The sequence below is a fragment of the Sinohyriopsis cumingii genome, chromosome 7, assembly GCF_028554795.1.
Source record: "Sinohyriopsis cumingii isolate HCF-2022 chromosome 7, ASM2855479v2, whole genome shotgun sequence".
Classification (NCBI taxonomy): domain Eukaryota; kingdom Metazoa; phylum Mollusca; class Bivalvia; order Unionida; family Unionidae; genus Sinohyriopsis; species Sinohyriopsis cumingii.
The window spans coordinates 12,554,591-12,572,090 of NC_142967.1; the positions used below are offsets into that span (position 1 = coordinate 12,554,591).

At 32.8% G+C, this 17,500-nt stretch overlaps 1 protein-coding gene across 2 annotated transcripts in view; it reads right to left on the reverse strand.

The window, feature by feature from the left end:
* Positions 1–700: 700 nt before the first annotated feature.
* The window catches only part of LOC149794747 (uncharacterized), a 67,756-nt gene continuing 50,956 nt past the window's right edge, over positions 701–17,500 (reverse strand). For both annotated transcript variants that reach the window (XM_089964375.1, XM_089964376.1), the window contains exons 6-9: positions 14,270–14,422; positions 8,488–8,673; positions 2,290–2,337; positions 701–1,421 (exon numbers count right to left, since the gene is read on the reverse strand). In XM_089964375.1, coding sequence (XP_089820501.1) covers positions 1,326–1,421; positions 2,290–2,337; positions 8,488–8,673; positions 14,270–14,422 — 483 coding nt within the window. In that variant the 3' untranslated portion in view covers positions 701–1,325. The remainder of the gene's footprint in view (positions 1,422–2,289; positions 2,338–8,487; positions 8,674–14,269; positions 14,423–17,500) is intronic.

Here is a 17,500-nt window from a genome sequence, read left to right on the forward strand (position 1 = left end):
ATTAGATTAGGGCTAACAATAACCTTTCAATAATAATAATAATAATATTTGAATTGATATTTTTATGTACTGGAAACATAAGATTCCAACATTACCTCCAGATGTATAAAAAAAATTGTATGTTGCACTTATAAGACAAACCTACTCTGTATGAATCAAATTTTCCATTGAAAAGATCGACTTATAAGCGAGTATATATGGTACTAGAATTGACACTTGATGTCCAATAAATGCAATTTTCACCTTTCCTGCATTTTTTTTCAAGCGCAACAAAGATCTAAATAGTTTCTTTATATTTCTGTGCTGATTGTAACGAGCTTTCAAAAGGCTAACTTCTTGCCTTCAAGGTGTTTTTCTCTGCTGGATATTTCCAGACAGTTCAAAACCATAAATGCAAAAGGTTGTCCATGTGAGCATTTTGCAAGAACATAGGGAGATTAATGTATCTGCACTATCACCTGTATATTAGTCCAGTTCCTTGATTAAATCAATCAGGCATAATCTAATTATCAACATATGCAGACCAAGCTAATGATCCAAATTTTACACCAATAATAGGTCTTTTTTGTTATTTGCTACTGTTCTGTAAGTTTGTAATTTAATTTTTTTTAAAAATAAGCCTTATGGTGAAATCATAAAGGTAGACAGGTCTGTTTCTGCAGCATAACATGACCCAGGATTGCAAGATTTCAAACAAATGTGGTATGCAGCTTTATATTTATTTCATCATCAGACATCTATTTCTCACAGATTAATTGTAAGGTTACAGAATCATTCATTAGTTGTACGAGGCTACATTTTTTAACTATGGTTTTGGCACTGGCCATCCAATATTACAAACATATATTACATCCAGCTTTAAAATTTTAACTGTTGTATGAGTTTTATATTATCACTGTACATCATCATTTTGTGCAGTTATGATCATTTTGTTTCTACAAAACAAATTTAGCTAGTGGGGTACTTTGCAATGCATGCATCATTTACAGGTCAAGTTCGGATGCCTATTGTATTGTGTCTTTCATATGTGTTTAGGAATGAAAACAGTAAAAGAAAGTAATGCACTGCAAATAATCTGCTTTATTCAGTCACTCTCCCCCCCCTTGCCAAACAACCATTTCCCACACATTTGTTTATATCAGTAAGAAATTGAACACTTCCAACTGTAAAGTATTTTGTAAAAAATAAAGGACACTGATGCAGTTGTCCAGTGTTGCATGAAACATATATGGTGTATAAAGCAATGCATACAGTTAAGACAAGTCTATACAGTGTATAAAATATTGCATATAATCCAGACAAGTCTGCCTACTGCTTCTCTCACACTACTTGAGTATTGAATCCAAGTCCATTGGAAGGATAGTACTTGAGTCATATTTTGGTGGGAGAATACCAAATTTCTCCAGAAATTCTTTCTTTAACTGAAAAAAGATAAGTGAAACAAAAGATTGTAGAATGAGTACTGAGTTTATCTGTACACCATATTAAATAGTGCCTTATGAGATATACAAATAGAGTTTCTCAGTCAGTAATCTCTTATCTCAAGAACAGAATTAATGCCAATATGACATCTTTGATAATATTTATTTTAAGGTATCAAAAACTCATAAAGCATATTTCTAATGTTCATATTAAAAAACAAGTCTAAATTCTGGTATCCACTTAGCACACCACTCCCTCAATAACTCACGCCTTGATAACTCATGAACCTGCTTATTTAATTTTAAAAAATTGCCTATTTATCATTTATTTCTTACAGTAATACATTTCTTTTCAATATAAATCATCTATTCTTCCATGTATTTTGTCATTTAAATCGAATGAATAAAAATAGATTATATGCAAATATTTTTACTACACTAAGCATACTGAAAGTCGGTGTATATATGCTACCAATTTTTTAGTCCATGCCTGATGATAAGACCATGTCCCATTTTTAAGAAACTTTTGCAAATATTTACCACAGATGTCTTTGCCTGATAATAAGTCCACCTCTTCTTACTGAGAAATTGATTAGGCTGGCTCCCTGGTTTATCATGGGAGAAATACTTAAAGTGATAGGTACCATTCTGACTGCAAAATTCTTTGAAACCATTCATAATAAAATTATCTTCAATCTTAAATGTGCATGTTCTAAGTATATATTAATTATCTCATTACTGTGGCTTTCATGCAAAACTTAAAAAGGGTCTTGAGATGAATTCAGATTGTGTTCAAGGAATGGTTATGCTTATACAGGAGAATATTCATTTTTTAATCATGTAACTAGCATCTATTATCTCAACATACCTCGTACATTCTGTCCTTTTCTTCCATCAGTCTTCTCCGCTTGTGTGCCTGAAAACAATAATTAAGGAAATAAATAATTTCTGAACAGCAGGACTGATGGAATTACCTAATTAACTAATGTTTTAAATTAATTCAAGATGACTCTCCGCAGTGCAAGCCATTTAACATACAGTATTATCATGATGTAATTTATCTTTAGTATGACATGCAAGAATGGCATCAGGTCATATGGATAGCATATACATCTAAATGACTTTTGAATTATTTGCTACAGATAATATAAAATAACTGATATTGTGTTCTGTCTCAAATCTAAATACTTCTGCAGCCCTCTTTCCAGTCCCAACGGTCTAGAAATGAATTAGACAAAACTATTAAATGCCTTAGATTACTTCCTTATTTTCCTTTAATACTTACAGGTTACTGCATTTGTATTGGAAAATATGAACGAGTTTTTCTGAAAAAATACTGCATGGCCTTGCAGAGTGCAGTATTTAAAAAAAAGTTCATATTTTCCCATACAAATGCAGTAACCTTTTTATTATATGTTCATTTTGTTCATCTACCTAAGGCTTAATAATAAAAGACATTACGACGAGAAAAAAAGTAATTGAACATATGCTTTAATTCAAAATAAATTCACAACCATAAATTCATCAATACATAATAACATCATTCATGCGCACATAGCTCTACCAAACAACCTTTTAACTTAGTCGCATGCTCTACATCAGTTTAAAAAAAAAATTGTAATTTTGGTCTACATAAAATTGAAATTTAGAGTCATACTGTGAATGAATGGCATGGATTTTGTTTCTACGTTGATCCAACTCAGTTCTACTTTAATGATTATGAGTGACTGGATTATTGGTCAATTCAGTGCAGTAAGTTGAATGAATTTCAGCTGGAAACATAGGCTACTCAAAATTCCAGAACAGGTTCTGTGTGTACCAGGTTTTGCTGGACATGTCGGTTGGATTTGAAGAACTAACTAAGAAAGTACAATGTGAGGAAATTCAAGATGCATAAATGTAAGCATAGTTATTACCATTCTTATTACCAGCTAAAGAAAACATGCTTATGCCTGTCACTTGCATCTCACTGTTGCAGGGACCCAAGCTATGACCTGTAGCATACATTGTGTCTTCTGTTGCTAGCCTATCATAGTATCAAAATAGTTACACTGGGAAAATTTAAAAGCAGCTGTTGTGTGACACTCATTTAGGCAGCGGAAATAAAACTTTTTGGTTGCTTGGATTACTGGCAGAGGCTCTTAGTTTCCTGCCAAAATCTTCCTTTGAACTGTTTTCTCGAATCTAGTTTTTGAACAGACTGGTACAATGGTAAATCTCTGACAGATATGCAATAACCTTTGGCCTCTATATGCTTTCCTATGCTATAATTTTTTAGACCCTACAGAGCACTCATCATAGTCTGAACCACTCTGTTTGCAAAAAGATATGAATATTCTCCTAAATAACTGTTTCAATATCAGAATGGTATTTTCAATTACTGTGTCCATCACATTTGCTGTTGACATTGTGAATATCACATTCATTCATTTGCTTGTTTGAAAGTTTCATTTCTGACTCGGTGAACTCATCCACATTGTTAACTTTATCATCTATATTTTCAAATGGACGAAACAGGTGTTTTAGTTCATTCACAAATTTAATCATCCAAAACCTAAAGCATCTACCACATGAGTGTACATGGTTTGTTTACAAAGAAATTCCCAATATACTACACTATCTTTAGGCACGTGTTGTGCACATGCATGCAATATGAATGTGTTCAATATTGTAAAATACTGCATGATTCTGACAATGTAAAGTTAATGGAGACAAAAATGAGCATATAATAATTACGTTTTTTTGTACAGGTAGACAACATCATCTGTCAGTTGACTCATTATGGGACATAACAAAGATTAAGATTCACTTCTGAATCAGTAGAATGAGGAATGTGTGTCATAACATCACTGAAGGATATGGGTCATGCCGTAGGTATAGAATGAGGAATGTGTGTCATAACATCACTGAAGGATACAGGTCATGCCGTAGGTATAATCAAGTAGAATGAGGAATGTGTGACATCATAACATCACTGAAGGATAAGGGTCATGCCGTAGGTATAATCAACTTACCATACTAATGCTGTGAAACCAGCCTCAAAGAGTCTTAGCTTATATCAAAAGAACACAAATTATGAATGGAATATTCAGGGAACAACCTTACAACCATTTAAGTTGACAAAGTGCAAACAACCGTGACTGATGCAGTCACATTATCAAAGAACAGGCTGGCAATTAACATCTATTTACAAGGCATTCACACAGTGCTGGGCCAATATCTTGTCTTAACCATAGTCTTTGAACACCTGCTGAATAAACTGAATAGCATGCTTAAGCTTTAATATTATGACTGTGCAAGGCATACAATATTTGGCACCATTTTAACTTTGGTATTATGCCCGTACGAAATAATTAGGCAGATTCCACCTGGAACTTAAGCAGACTCAAGGCGGAATCTGCCTAAAATGATAAAAATCTGGTTAATACAAAGGCGGACATGGAAAATTTGAAAAGTCAAAGATGAATCCATCTAAGAGTCCGTCTAACTCTAAGATGGACTTTTGTCAAATTCCTGCTATAAATACATCTTTAGGCATAATTTTGGACTTGGTTGATTTTCCACCCACCATCTAGGTGGAATTAGGAACTTAGTCACTGGCATCTATTATATAAAAGGAGGAATCTGGACTTAGTTTATTTTCTAACCAACATCTAGGCGGAATGAAAAACTTAGTCATTTACATCAGTTAAAGACGGCATAATTAGGACTTGGCTTTTGTGTGTCTGTAAAGTTAAATGACCGAAAATATAGTGATATTTTGTGAATGTAATATCACTGACAGTTCAATAAAAATATCAATAAGATATAATAAAATTTATTGTTTCTGGGACAATTTGAATGATTTTCAGCAGCATTTATATTTCCTGTTTCTGATAGCTGTAAATTTTTATTGTTTATTTTGGGCACAATTTATAACTTCTTTCCACAGCTTTCCTTGTTAAATTTCTTTTTCAAATTTGTTGTTGTTGTTGTATATTTTTTTAACTTCAATTGGATTTAACTGCCCTTGAACAAGTTTTCATCTTGTTTTCCGTTTTAAAACATAATTTCGCTTTTCTCCTGACCTGAATTTCCTCGATATGGACCCATTTTTTAATATCGTCTCCAAAACTCTTTTTTAAATAATGCTCTATCCGGTCCCATTCCACAACGAGCTTTCAAATAAGTATTTGTTCCGTTTATTGTTTAACAGAGGATCGTTGTATAAAGCTTTCTGATTAGTCAAAATTTTGTAACTGCCCAATGAATCGTCTGGTAACAGAAACTGATCGGAAAGAGCATGTTTACTATACATGGCGATTCGAATTTTCGAGTGGGACGAGAGATTGAATAACCATTTGAAAAATGTACGGCAATGAGAATACCCTGAATGCAAATTTGATGGGAACATAACTGGTCAATCTGTATGAAAACTGAATGCCAGGACAAATTTTGCTTTTTGTGCCACAAAGAGCTTTACAGTAGCGGCTAACGTGCTAAATAGGACAAGGAATTGAATCGGGATGATTTCGAAGTAATATACAACAACAAACTGATTAACTTCAGAATTTAAGGAGGGACAACGTGTAGATCACTGGTGGGAATTGTTGCCAGATATCCATGTCTATCAAAGATAGTCATATCTTTGCGGAATTTTCTTGGCCGAAAAGTAGAATCTACTTTCAATATCGTGAGGCATTATTGTGTATATTATCAAAATATTCTTGGTGTGTTGGAATTCAGTGTAAAATAAGAGTTATTATATCATGATAAACGTTTGTCGTGGCTGCTTTTGGAACAAGGACTAATTCGAGAGACCACAACAGCATCATAGTTTGTGGAATCAAAAATCCAGTCTACAGTACAAGTGACGTAAGGCAGGCTCCTAGCTTTTCTTCTTCTCATAATCAAATTGTCTCAAATGGATGCTTTTCTGTAATTTTGCATTATTTTCACGGCTGAAATTTTCTATGCAGATTAATATTTTATATATGTTAAATGTGTTCACAGATGCCTGTGCATATGTCCCAGGCTTGATACTTTGATTTTTAAAACCACTTAATTATTTGGTGTCAGATACTTCATATGTTGTATATACTGTATATGTTGTACATCACAGAAGGCCTCAAGGTAGATTAGTTATGCAACTAATTGAATTACATTCTCTAAATAAAGGCATTATTATTATTATTGTTTTTATTAGTATTAACTCCCATTTCTCTTGCCTTGGATGTCATATAATTACAACATCAGTACAATTGTGTTCATGCACACTTAAATATCACCTTGGTTAATAAAGTTGTTTAATTCATATCCATTATTTCTTTGAAACCTGCTGAAATGTCTGAAACACTAAAAAAAAACTTCAGTAAAATATAATGATCAAAATTTTAGTGAAATCTTACAAAAGTTTTAGTCAATTTTTTTGTGAACCTCACAAATATTTCAAAGAAATTTGAGTGAGACCTCAACATAATTTCTTGAAAGTTTTGGTCAAATATGTGTGAAATCTCACCAAACTTTAAAGTGAAATGAAAAATACTAAGTGATGCCATGTTGGATTAGATTTTGGCATTGCCCCATTGGACAAGTAAAACCTATATCTTATTTGATAATGTCTGTCAAAATAAAATGTATGATCCATTTTAAATATTACTGTGATTATTTATCATTGATTCCCAATAATATCTAAAAATCATTAGGCAGTTTAATACATAAAAGAAATCTCAAGTATATTTTTTATGGTTTAGGCAGAAAATGCTTAAAAAACCCGTCTGAAATCTGCCTTGACATTTTCATTATTGGATGGGGTTTCTGCAGGTATTTCCATGTAATTAGGCAGAAAAAAAGATTCCACCTAGTAACAGTAATTTCAAGCAATATTCCACCCTGAATCTGCCTAAAAGTGATAATAAGGGGAATCTAGGCTAAATAAGCGGAATAAACAGAATCCGCCTAGTAGACGGAATAAACAAATTCCACCTAGTAGGCGGAATAAACTAATTCTGCCTAGTAGGTGGAATAAAAAAGAATTCCACCTAGTAATAGACGGACTAATTTGCACATTTCGGGCTGTATTCCACCCTGAATCCGCCCTGAACCCACGTAAAATTTATAATAAGTGGAATCTAGGCTTTAAGTGAAATCCGCTTTAAAATTCCACCTGGAATCTGGTTAAAGTCAGGGCGGAAGTTTTCATACAGGTGGTCTCACTGGACAGTTTATCTTGTGAATTTTCATTCGACAATGACTTATTACAGAAAAAATGAGAATAATATTACACTGAAGATACAAATAAAAACTGAAACATTTTGTAGAAAGCATGCCTGTCAGATTTTGACTCTAGAAATCGGGTTAATTCCTTATACAACTGGTGGCTTTTATACTTAATCAACACTGCCACCAACCCCTCTTTTTATATTCACTTTTGACAGCAAAGAGCTATTTTGAATATTTTCCTGTGACAAGGCAGCTAAAAGAATCAGTATGTGCCTTATGCATGAATAAAGTTCACTAGTACTATAACAAATTAGCATACTTTTCATCTTTCGTCAACCATCTCGATTTTAAGATATTTACCTCTGTAGCAGACATACGTAAATACGTAAGCCAAGTCGGTTGTTCATTTGCAGCCCAAGTTACGCATTTGATCTCCAATGCTAGTCTAACTCAGTGACAGGCAGTCAACAAACAAGCCAACCCATTGTCAAGCTACATGCAAAGTAAATCTAAACCACATTACAGATTTAGCTTCTGTGTGAATTTATAAATGCTAGGCTTATGATAATTAGGTTATCACCTTCTACCTTAAAAATTAGGAAGGCGTCAAAATATGAAACTATCCAGTGAGACATATATTTGTTCTTTTGATTAAGGGACTACCTAGCATAGACAAAGGAAATTCATGTCTAAAATATCCAAATAAAGTTCTGCTGCAGTCACAGAGGACAATGAACGCTTTACAAAATGTTTATTGGACAATTTCTTAGAGTATATTCTTTATTGTGTGCTGTTCATTTATTTTCATAAGTATATCCTGTACTCAATCCAAATGAACAAACTAATGATACAGCTTTCTACTTACTGTTCTCTGAATGTAGACAACAAACACAACATGGAATACTACAAGAATGAAAGCTAGAGCAGCCATGGACCAGCGATCATAAAACTCCACATCTGATTTCTTGATGAAATGAGATACAGCATTCATACAGGCATTCTGTGCTACCTGCATCCCTGAGAAAACTAATGCTGCTACTACATACACATCCTGAAAGGGATAACAGTGATGATGATGATGACGATGATGATGATGATGATGATGACGACGATATTATCTTTAACTGAATTTGTGTTTTTAGATCATGTACAGAATTATACAAACCCAAAAGTGTTTAGTCAAAAAATTGTATACGGTCTAATAATGATATCAAGGTGTAGTGTGATCATCTACAAATGTATACAATGATGCATAACAAATTTCTTTCTTTAACACCAAGCCCGATCAGGCTAATGGTAGCAATGTTTTTTTTAACACAAAAGTCAAAGTCCAAGAGATTCAAGAGATGCAGGTATTACTACATTTTAGTCTCGCTACTGGTATCTTGGGAAAATAATGACTTTTAAAAAGGCAGCAGTTCAAAAATAACATTCTTGGAAATAGACTTGAATTGACGGTGAAATTCAAATAAGGATCTATTTTTGGATTGTATTATTGTGATTAAACAAGTGGCAAGTTGGCAAGTCACTATGACACAGGCCATCATAGTCACATCAACACTTCGTGTTGGATTTATTCTGGAATATCACAAAAGTTTATTTAGAACTTTAAATATTAGGACTTATGTTAAAAATCGTAGGATTATTTGGGATTTAATTCACAATACCATAAGTTCTTTTTACATTTTTCACTTTGTATTCTGGGGAAATAAATTATTTGCTGAATTTTACAAAGATTGTTGGTTCTCAATCTTTTCTATTACCTATTTTAAGACCATAGATTTGTAATATATATCTGATCTAATCTCATGAAACACAAATATTTGTTAACTACAGGTAAGTATTTAACTGAGGTTCAAAGAGGAGAGACTAGAAATATATTTTTTTCAGCTAATACTGCAGAAATATTTTTTATTGCAATGTTACACCTCTTGCTACTTGTTGTTGCCATTGTCATTTTTGTCAATATTAATGTTACCATGCGTGGATATAAACTTTTAACCTCATTCATGCTTACACAATGTCTTTTTAGTTCAGGCTACAACTTTTTAAAATTTATGTTGACTACAGGTAAATGTTAACTTAAATTTAACAAAAATAATCACCATTTATAATCCAGTATAAAGGCAAGGGTAAATGTTTTCTTTAGTCAGAATCTACCCGTATTCTTTTAATATCTTCATCGATGAGAACCAAGAATGTGTGATGTGTATAACCACATGTCATTACAATATCTACTCCTATTCATTAACATTAGGACCATGGTTGATACAACTCACAGACATAATCCTAAAACAATACCATTAACAAGTACCCATAACTAAATCACTATTAGAAAGTATTAAAGTTGTAAAACAATTTTTGAATCCATCTGGCATTTCTAATCAAATAAACATTATCTATCACCACATGCCAAAGAGAAGACCAGAGACAAATGGTCAAGTAGTCATATTGTTTAATTTCAGCAAACAAATTTTAAAAAATGCTGAAAGAGATTGATAGAATGAATCAATCTGATTTCTGGATAAATATTTCTTTTATAGCTAGTACTGGTTTAGCATATTTTGAAGTATATTTTGATTATACAATTTTTATACCAGATGCAATCTGGCTTTTACTGACAGATGGCTCACATCAAGGACATGTCTATGTTACTGAAATTTTCAAACTCAAGCCAAAAGGAAAGACTTTTGTTCCACAGCTAACTAGATAGCACAAGTTCAATATCATACTCTGATCACAATCATTTTGTTTTGATAATGTGTGTATACATATTCTGTGCTGATAATGTCCATATAAATAGATTTTTTTTACATTGGCATTTCTTATTGAATGCATTTACATTTCACATTTATTAAAAACTGCAAACATCATTTTTCAATTAACAGCTGTTAATATTCTCATTTCACTTATTACAGCCACATTGCCTGAGGACAGCCTAACTAATTTAATCTAAACTGTGGGCTTCTTGCACTCATTCTGGTTTGGAGATCTCTTTGGAAATAGGACAGTCATTTATGTTCTCATATTATTAGTAGATGGAACAAATTACTCATTAAATGTGCCATTTAATTTCATTCTTAAAGATGCAAAGCGCAGTTAATTGTGTAGATGTATCTGTATACTTGTATGTATGATATATATGTTCTGTTATGTTTACAATGTTTATACTTTATATCTATATTTTAATTTAGATGTATGGACTATGTAGTCTGAATTAAATAATTCTTATCTTCTTATCTTGTCTTATCTTATCTCATTTCACTTATTACAGCCTCATTGCCTGAGGACAGCCTAACTAATTTAATCTAAACTGTGGGCTTCTTGCACTCATTCTGGTTTGGACTAGCGTTACTTGGGCAGTAAATCTGGTTTCAGCTAAGCCTCAAAGTATATATAATTAGCATGTAATTACTGCCAACCTATGTATGTTTTTTTTTAATGATGTGACAGTGGGTCTCATAATTACATTAGGAATTAACTGTTACTCAGAGGTGTTATGAAAAATGGAATATAACATATCGCTATAATATACTGTAGCAGTAAACGTCTACATAAAGAAGATTGCTATCATATGTAACCTGAAAAAGAGAAGATTAAACTCACCATATAGTGCCTATTCTCCACTGCCAACACATGATTGTAACTACAGGAAAATACACATGATCACAGACACAATGTTATTACTTCACACACACACACACACACACACACACAAACACAAACACAGACACACACACTTTCTCTCAAAACAATAAAACACATTTAGCATCCAAAAATAACAACAATTTCATTTTTAAAGATGCAGTTTTTCGAACTCTAAAAAAATATCAATTTTGTGTACAAAAAAGATTAATAATGGTCCTGACATTGACATTACTGTTTTTGGTCTTACTGTCTACTGTGTATCTTACTATTTTTTTCTTCTTACTATCCACTGTGTGACTTATTACCCTAACATGCTGACAGTGATATAGACATAGTTGGTTCTCACTATCCACTGTGTATCATATTAATGTTTTTTATTCTTACTGTCAACTGTGCATCTTATTACTCTTACATCCTGGTCAGCTGTACTGACGTATTCCTTGGAAATGCACTTATCTTCCATTTCTCAAGCACCCGATTTAGCCAATAATGTATTAAAAGTGCAGTTAAGTCAACAAATTTAACCCCAACTGCTTTTTCTATGAGCATCAAAAAATTTTTTATTCCTTTCTTAAGGTTCATAATTTTAGTTTTCTCTCTTTAAGACACAACTTAATTGGTCTAAAAACTACTAAAGTGGTGCCATCTTGTAATGTTAAATATCTAATTAGCCAAGCTATTACTTCAACTTTGGGTACCCATAGTCCTCTATCTGTTCCGCATCCATCACCAATCTTCAGCTTTGCCACTGATAAAAAATGTCACTGTCTCAATTAATACTGCCATTTATCCATAGTGTGAACTTGGTTCATCTATTTCTTAGATTTGCTTTGGGCCTGGATGTAATTATCATAAATCTTTATCAATTACTTTCACAAAGACTTCTTCCCTCAACTAGATAAGTTCACATTAATATACACCAAACATGCTAAGGTGTTAACAAATGATCCTGTCACAGACATATGCATACAAAAATGTCTACTAAATGTCATGTGTCTACCTTAGAAGGGTCTTGCTACTAAGTTTCATGTGTCTACCTCAGAAGGGTCTTGCTCGTAAGTTTCATGTGTCTACCTTAGTAGGGTCTTGCTACTAAATTTCATGTGTCTACCTCAGAAGGGTCTTGCTACTAAATTTCATGTTGTCTACCTTAGATTGGGTCTTGCTACTAAGTTTCATGTGTCTACCTTAGTAGGGTCTTGCTACTAAATTTCATGTGTCTACCTTAGTAGGGTCTTGCTACTAAATTTCATGTGTCTACCTTGGTAGGGGCTTGCTACTAAATTTCATGTCTACCTTAGAAGGGTCTTGCTACTAAGTTTCATGTGTCTACCTTAGAAGGGTCTTGCCACTAAATTTCATGTTGTCTACCTTAGAAGGGTCTTGCTACTAAGTTTCATGTGTCTACCTTAGTAGGGTCTTGCTACTAAATTTCATGTGTCTAACTTAGAAGGGGCTTGCTACTAAATTTAATGTGTCTACCTTCGCAGGGTCTTGCTCAATCCTGCTAACAAGGTTTTGGGTGAAAAAGTCCAAGCCCTAACAGTTACAAAATGTATTAGAAATACCCTGAAAAATTAACGACAATCTCTGGAAATCTAATTAGGGCATAACAATTGACATCAGGATAATGCATGTATTTATTAATTACCAATTAGCTAAAATTACATATACTGCAACAGCTGTGTTGAATATAATTTCCAATTTCTCTCTTTTTCCTTTCTAAACAGAGATGTCATTCAATTCATATGCAAATATCAGATATAACATGATATTTTAATGAGTGGCAAAGCTGGTATAATTTTGGTATGTACAAACAATTAAACATTGCATGACATGATGAGAAATCTTATAATTTCTCATATGAAAATATTACAATGTATTTTTCACATGTTAAAATGAAAAAATAAAAATTATTTAATCAACAAATTTCTGTATTTCACACTTGAGTATAAAACAAATTCATTTATTTGTCTGTAACAGCATCTATCTTTTGGTATAATGTCATATGAATAAACAGATGGTTTATTTTAAGTACTGCAAAGCAGGTGCCAAGTTCATTATTTTCAAAGTACATGTAATTGCAACAGTTTTAAGCAGAAAATCACTTCAAATTATTTACTGGATATCTGGCAAAACAGTGCAGTGGTAACATACACACTTTCAACAACTGTATTTCTGAGTTTGATTCCTGTACAAGACTGATGCAAAGGTACATATTTGTCTTGGTGGGTTTCTAAAGACCCCTCATTCATAAAACTTTACTCGATTCTAAATCTGGTTTGACAATATTCTGACCAATCAAAAGGCTGTATCTGTACATTCTGAGTCAGATTTCCCAATGAGAAGTAACATTAATTGCTTTAAATGCTTAACAGAATTTTATGAGGAAGAGACCAGGTTCTGTTTTGTTTTTTCAACTGAAGGACCATGAAGACAATATTTGACCTATTATGAAAGTGTCTTATTAAGCTGTGAGAGCTTGTTGAATGAATGGTACCAAACGAATAAAGCATACTTTTAAAATTAAACAATGAAGTTAATTCATTCAAGGGTTACCAATTTTACTGCATTTCATGACTACTTCAACACATGAATTTAAAAACGTAATAGATCAACCTGTGAATACAACAAGACCTGTCTTTGATTTTCAATCAATTTAAAGTTTCATCAAAATTAAATGGATAAAGTCCAAATATGTAAACCCATTAATGGGTCAATTCTGGGACATGTTATTGTACGAATCCCAGGTATTTTTAAAAAGCTAATCTGAACAAATCAACTGAATGTGTATATATTGTTCTTAACATTTTCAAGCCCTACATTTATTTATTCTTTTAATCCTCCTTTATTCAAAAAGGTCCAAAGCTTTTTGCAAATAGAACAGGGGTTTCTCCTAAGGTACTTGTCTTGAATAAATCCTGCCATGAAAGTAGATGGCTGTTATAGCAAATTTAAAGCTGTGATCAATATGACATTCAACTATGATAACAACTTACCAAGTACGTAAGGTAAGAGATGGTGGGTAAACTCTGTTTTACTACAAGTTTGAATGCGACAGCCGTTAGAAACAGTGTTATGTTCACCGCAAGTCTGTCGGAGGAACTGGAATCTATTGTGAAGGCTGAGAATGTCAGGCATACGATCAGCAACTGAAAGGAAAAATAACATAATTAACACAGTCCCTGCCAACATCATGCAACAAAAATGAAATGATTTCAACATACTTTAGGTTATTTCTAGCTGTGGCGTAATGAGAGCTGACGTTAGCTAACACATACAATACTTTGTGCAACCAAGACCTGAAAATTCTACATGTCTGAGCAAGGACTCAAACTCAGGTCCAATGTCTAAACTGAAACTGAATGACTAAATGAATTAACTTTTATTCCTTGTCAAATAAATTTAGAAACAATGATGCTTTACTCCTTGAGATAAAAGATATTTAGAGTACAAAATGTTACTGTGTTAAAGCTGATGGTCAGTATTTCCATAAATGTCTGGCCAGGCTTGGAGTATATAGCCATGGAGTATATAGCCATAAATTTATGTCCAGACTTTGAGTATATAGCCACGGAGTATATAGCCATGGAGTATATAGCCATAAATTTATGTCCAGACTTGGAGTATATAGCCATGGAGTATATAGCCATAAATTTCTGGCCAGGTTTGGAGTATATAGCCATGGAGTATATAGCCATGGAGTATATAACCATAAATTTCTGGCCAGGGTTGGAGTATATAGCCATGTTAAGTAGCAAAGGAAATACAAGGGATTAGTCTAGGTCATAACATTCATCAAGTGCTTTGTCACATTTTCTCAGGCCAGTTCATAAGTCATGTCTAAACTAAGGTATTATTATTACAAGCCATGTTTGATGTCTGAACATGCCACAGGCTAGAGTTAACCTCCTTCGCAAGGTTACCGTGACCAGAGAGAAGATCCAACACTTGGATCAGCACTGGGTTTAGATTGAGCAACTTCCCACCTATGTGTTACAAAGATCAGAGGAACCGTGAGGGACTGGGGCATGATCTAAATCCATCCCCACATGGACAGACAGTGAGAAGGACACTGTCTGCTAGTTTGATTGGATTGAATCAAAGAGACATTTGATTGGAATTGAGATGGAGGGTGTGATAACAATTTCAATCTGAATTATAACTTCTGACTAGCAATTTAGTTCTCCTGGGAAGATTGCTGAGCAAATAGGATTACTCAGAGAAAGCCACTTGTAATTTGGCGGAAAAACTTAGGAGATTCTAAGGAAAGACAAAGGTTCGTATAGGTCACTAAGTTATTTGCTCAATTTTTGCAGAATATTATGGCATTATAATTGTAATTAAGTGGACTATGTATATGTATTTACTAGGTAGATTTCATAATAACCAGTCAGATAGGGTAAATTATAGATACAGAAGAAAAGTAATGTTTCTAGAGCAATGAGGCATGGAAAAGAGGTCAATCTGACCCTATCATGAAGTACAAAACAGTTGTGGGATATATATATATATATATATATATATATATACATACACACACGAGTATAAACCAATTAGGTGTGATATCTAAAACTGTCAAACAATGCAGTACTTCCATTTGACAGTTTATGTAAATTTTTGTTAGTTGATTCAACACTTTTTTATGTTTCTATTTTATTGGATCTGACAAAAAGATTTGGTGAGAATTCAAAGTGCTTAGGCTAGTTAAAAACTAATTTTGCACTTTTCATTGTCATTTTTGTTTGTTTGCATTTATATAAATTAATGGTATTCATACAAACAGGAAAAACATGCTGTAATGTAGTATGGATTATAGTGTACCTATGTAACTAGTTTTCTGCAAAGTACTGAAAATAGGTGTCTGTGAGATCCTGTAAACCTTAATGTCTAGAGTTGTAAAATATACTGGTATTTAAATCTGTACAGCTATTTACTCAAGATTAGAAGGCCGGTAATATGACTCACTGATCAGATGCACTGTAAAGTCAGTAGCATTGATCTTGAAATTTATGCCTGTATATGCAACTGCCTATATACAAATTTCCTTTCAAGATGTTTATACCTTTTAAAAAAAACCCTTAACCTTGTAACATGGCATCATGAATCTATGTGTGAGTGTGTATATATGTATTTTTGTGACTATAGTCATAAACAAAGTAACAGAAAGAAGCAAAAGCAACAAGTTCTGTAAAACTTTACAAATAATTTAATTGTATAAGTTGTAAAGTATATATACCCCATGTGACAGATCTTATTATTCAATCTAACTCATCCAATGCGAATTAATTATTGTTAAGATACCACCTGACTGATCTGTCCAATTGGAAAAAAGCCAAATCTCATAAACATATTTACTTATAAGTTTATTATAAGTAACTCTCAATACATAAAAAGCAATTTTATGTCTTAAAATAGGACCAATGCACACATGGAATCCAGCTATAGACAGTAAGTGCAATTTACAGCCATGAATAAAAATTACAAAAATTGTAGATAAAATCATGTACCAATGGTATCATAAAGAGTACCTCATGCATCTATCTATAAATTTGTTATGGTCTTTTCTGTATGCTTTTGGACAGCAAACAAATAATTACTTACTCTTTGGTCTTACTGTTGAAAAATGCACTTAAATATTGTATTCTTTGACTGAAAACAAACAAAACAAACATCTCAAACCTAAGCAAGCAATTCTACTAACATGAAGTTATCCCTTAATCACACTCACATATTAGACTATCCCTTAATCACACTTTAGGCTATCCCTTAATTACACTCATGTATTAGACTATCCCTTAATCACACTCACATATTAGGCTATCCCTTAATCACACAGCAAAAATAGTCACACTTTATGTGTCCATTAATCAATATAAAGAAAACAGACATTATCTGTTTAAACTTTGTCTTAAAAAAGTATGTTAAAGTCCACAAAAAAATGCAAACAACTTTACACATAAAGCAAATGAATCCACCATGTTTTTATCTGCCACCCATGAAGATAGGTTACAGATTTGGCAATAAATAAAAATAAAAGGAGAATAGATATGATTGGATGAATATTTATATTAAATTTCATTATAGTTAAGATGGTAGTGCATCTTGGTAGCACATGCAGATAATTAGGTTAGTCCTAAATATTACTAATGGAACCACTGAACAGATTTCAATTTGTGAGATCTAGAACTAAAACTTATACAAGAATAAATGGGAAACTAGATTATATT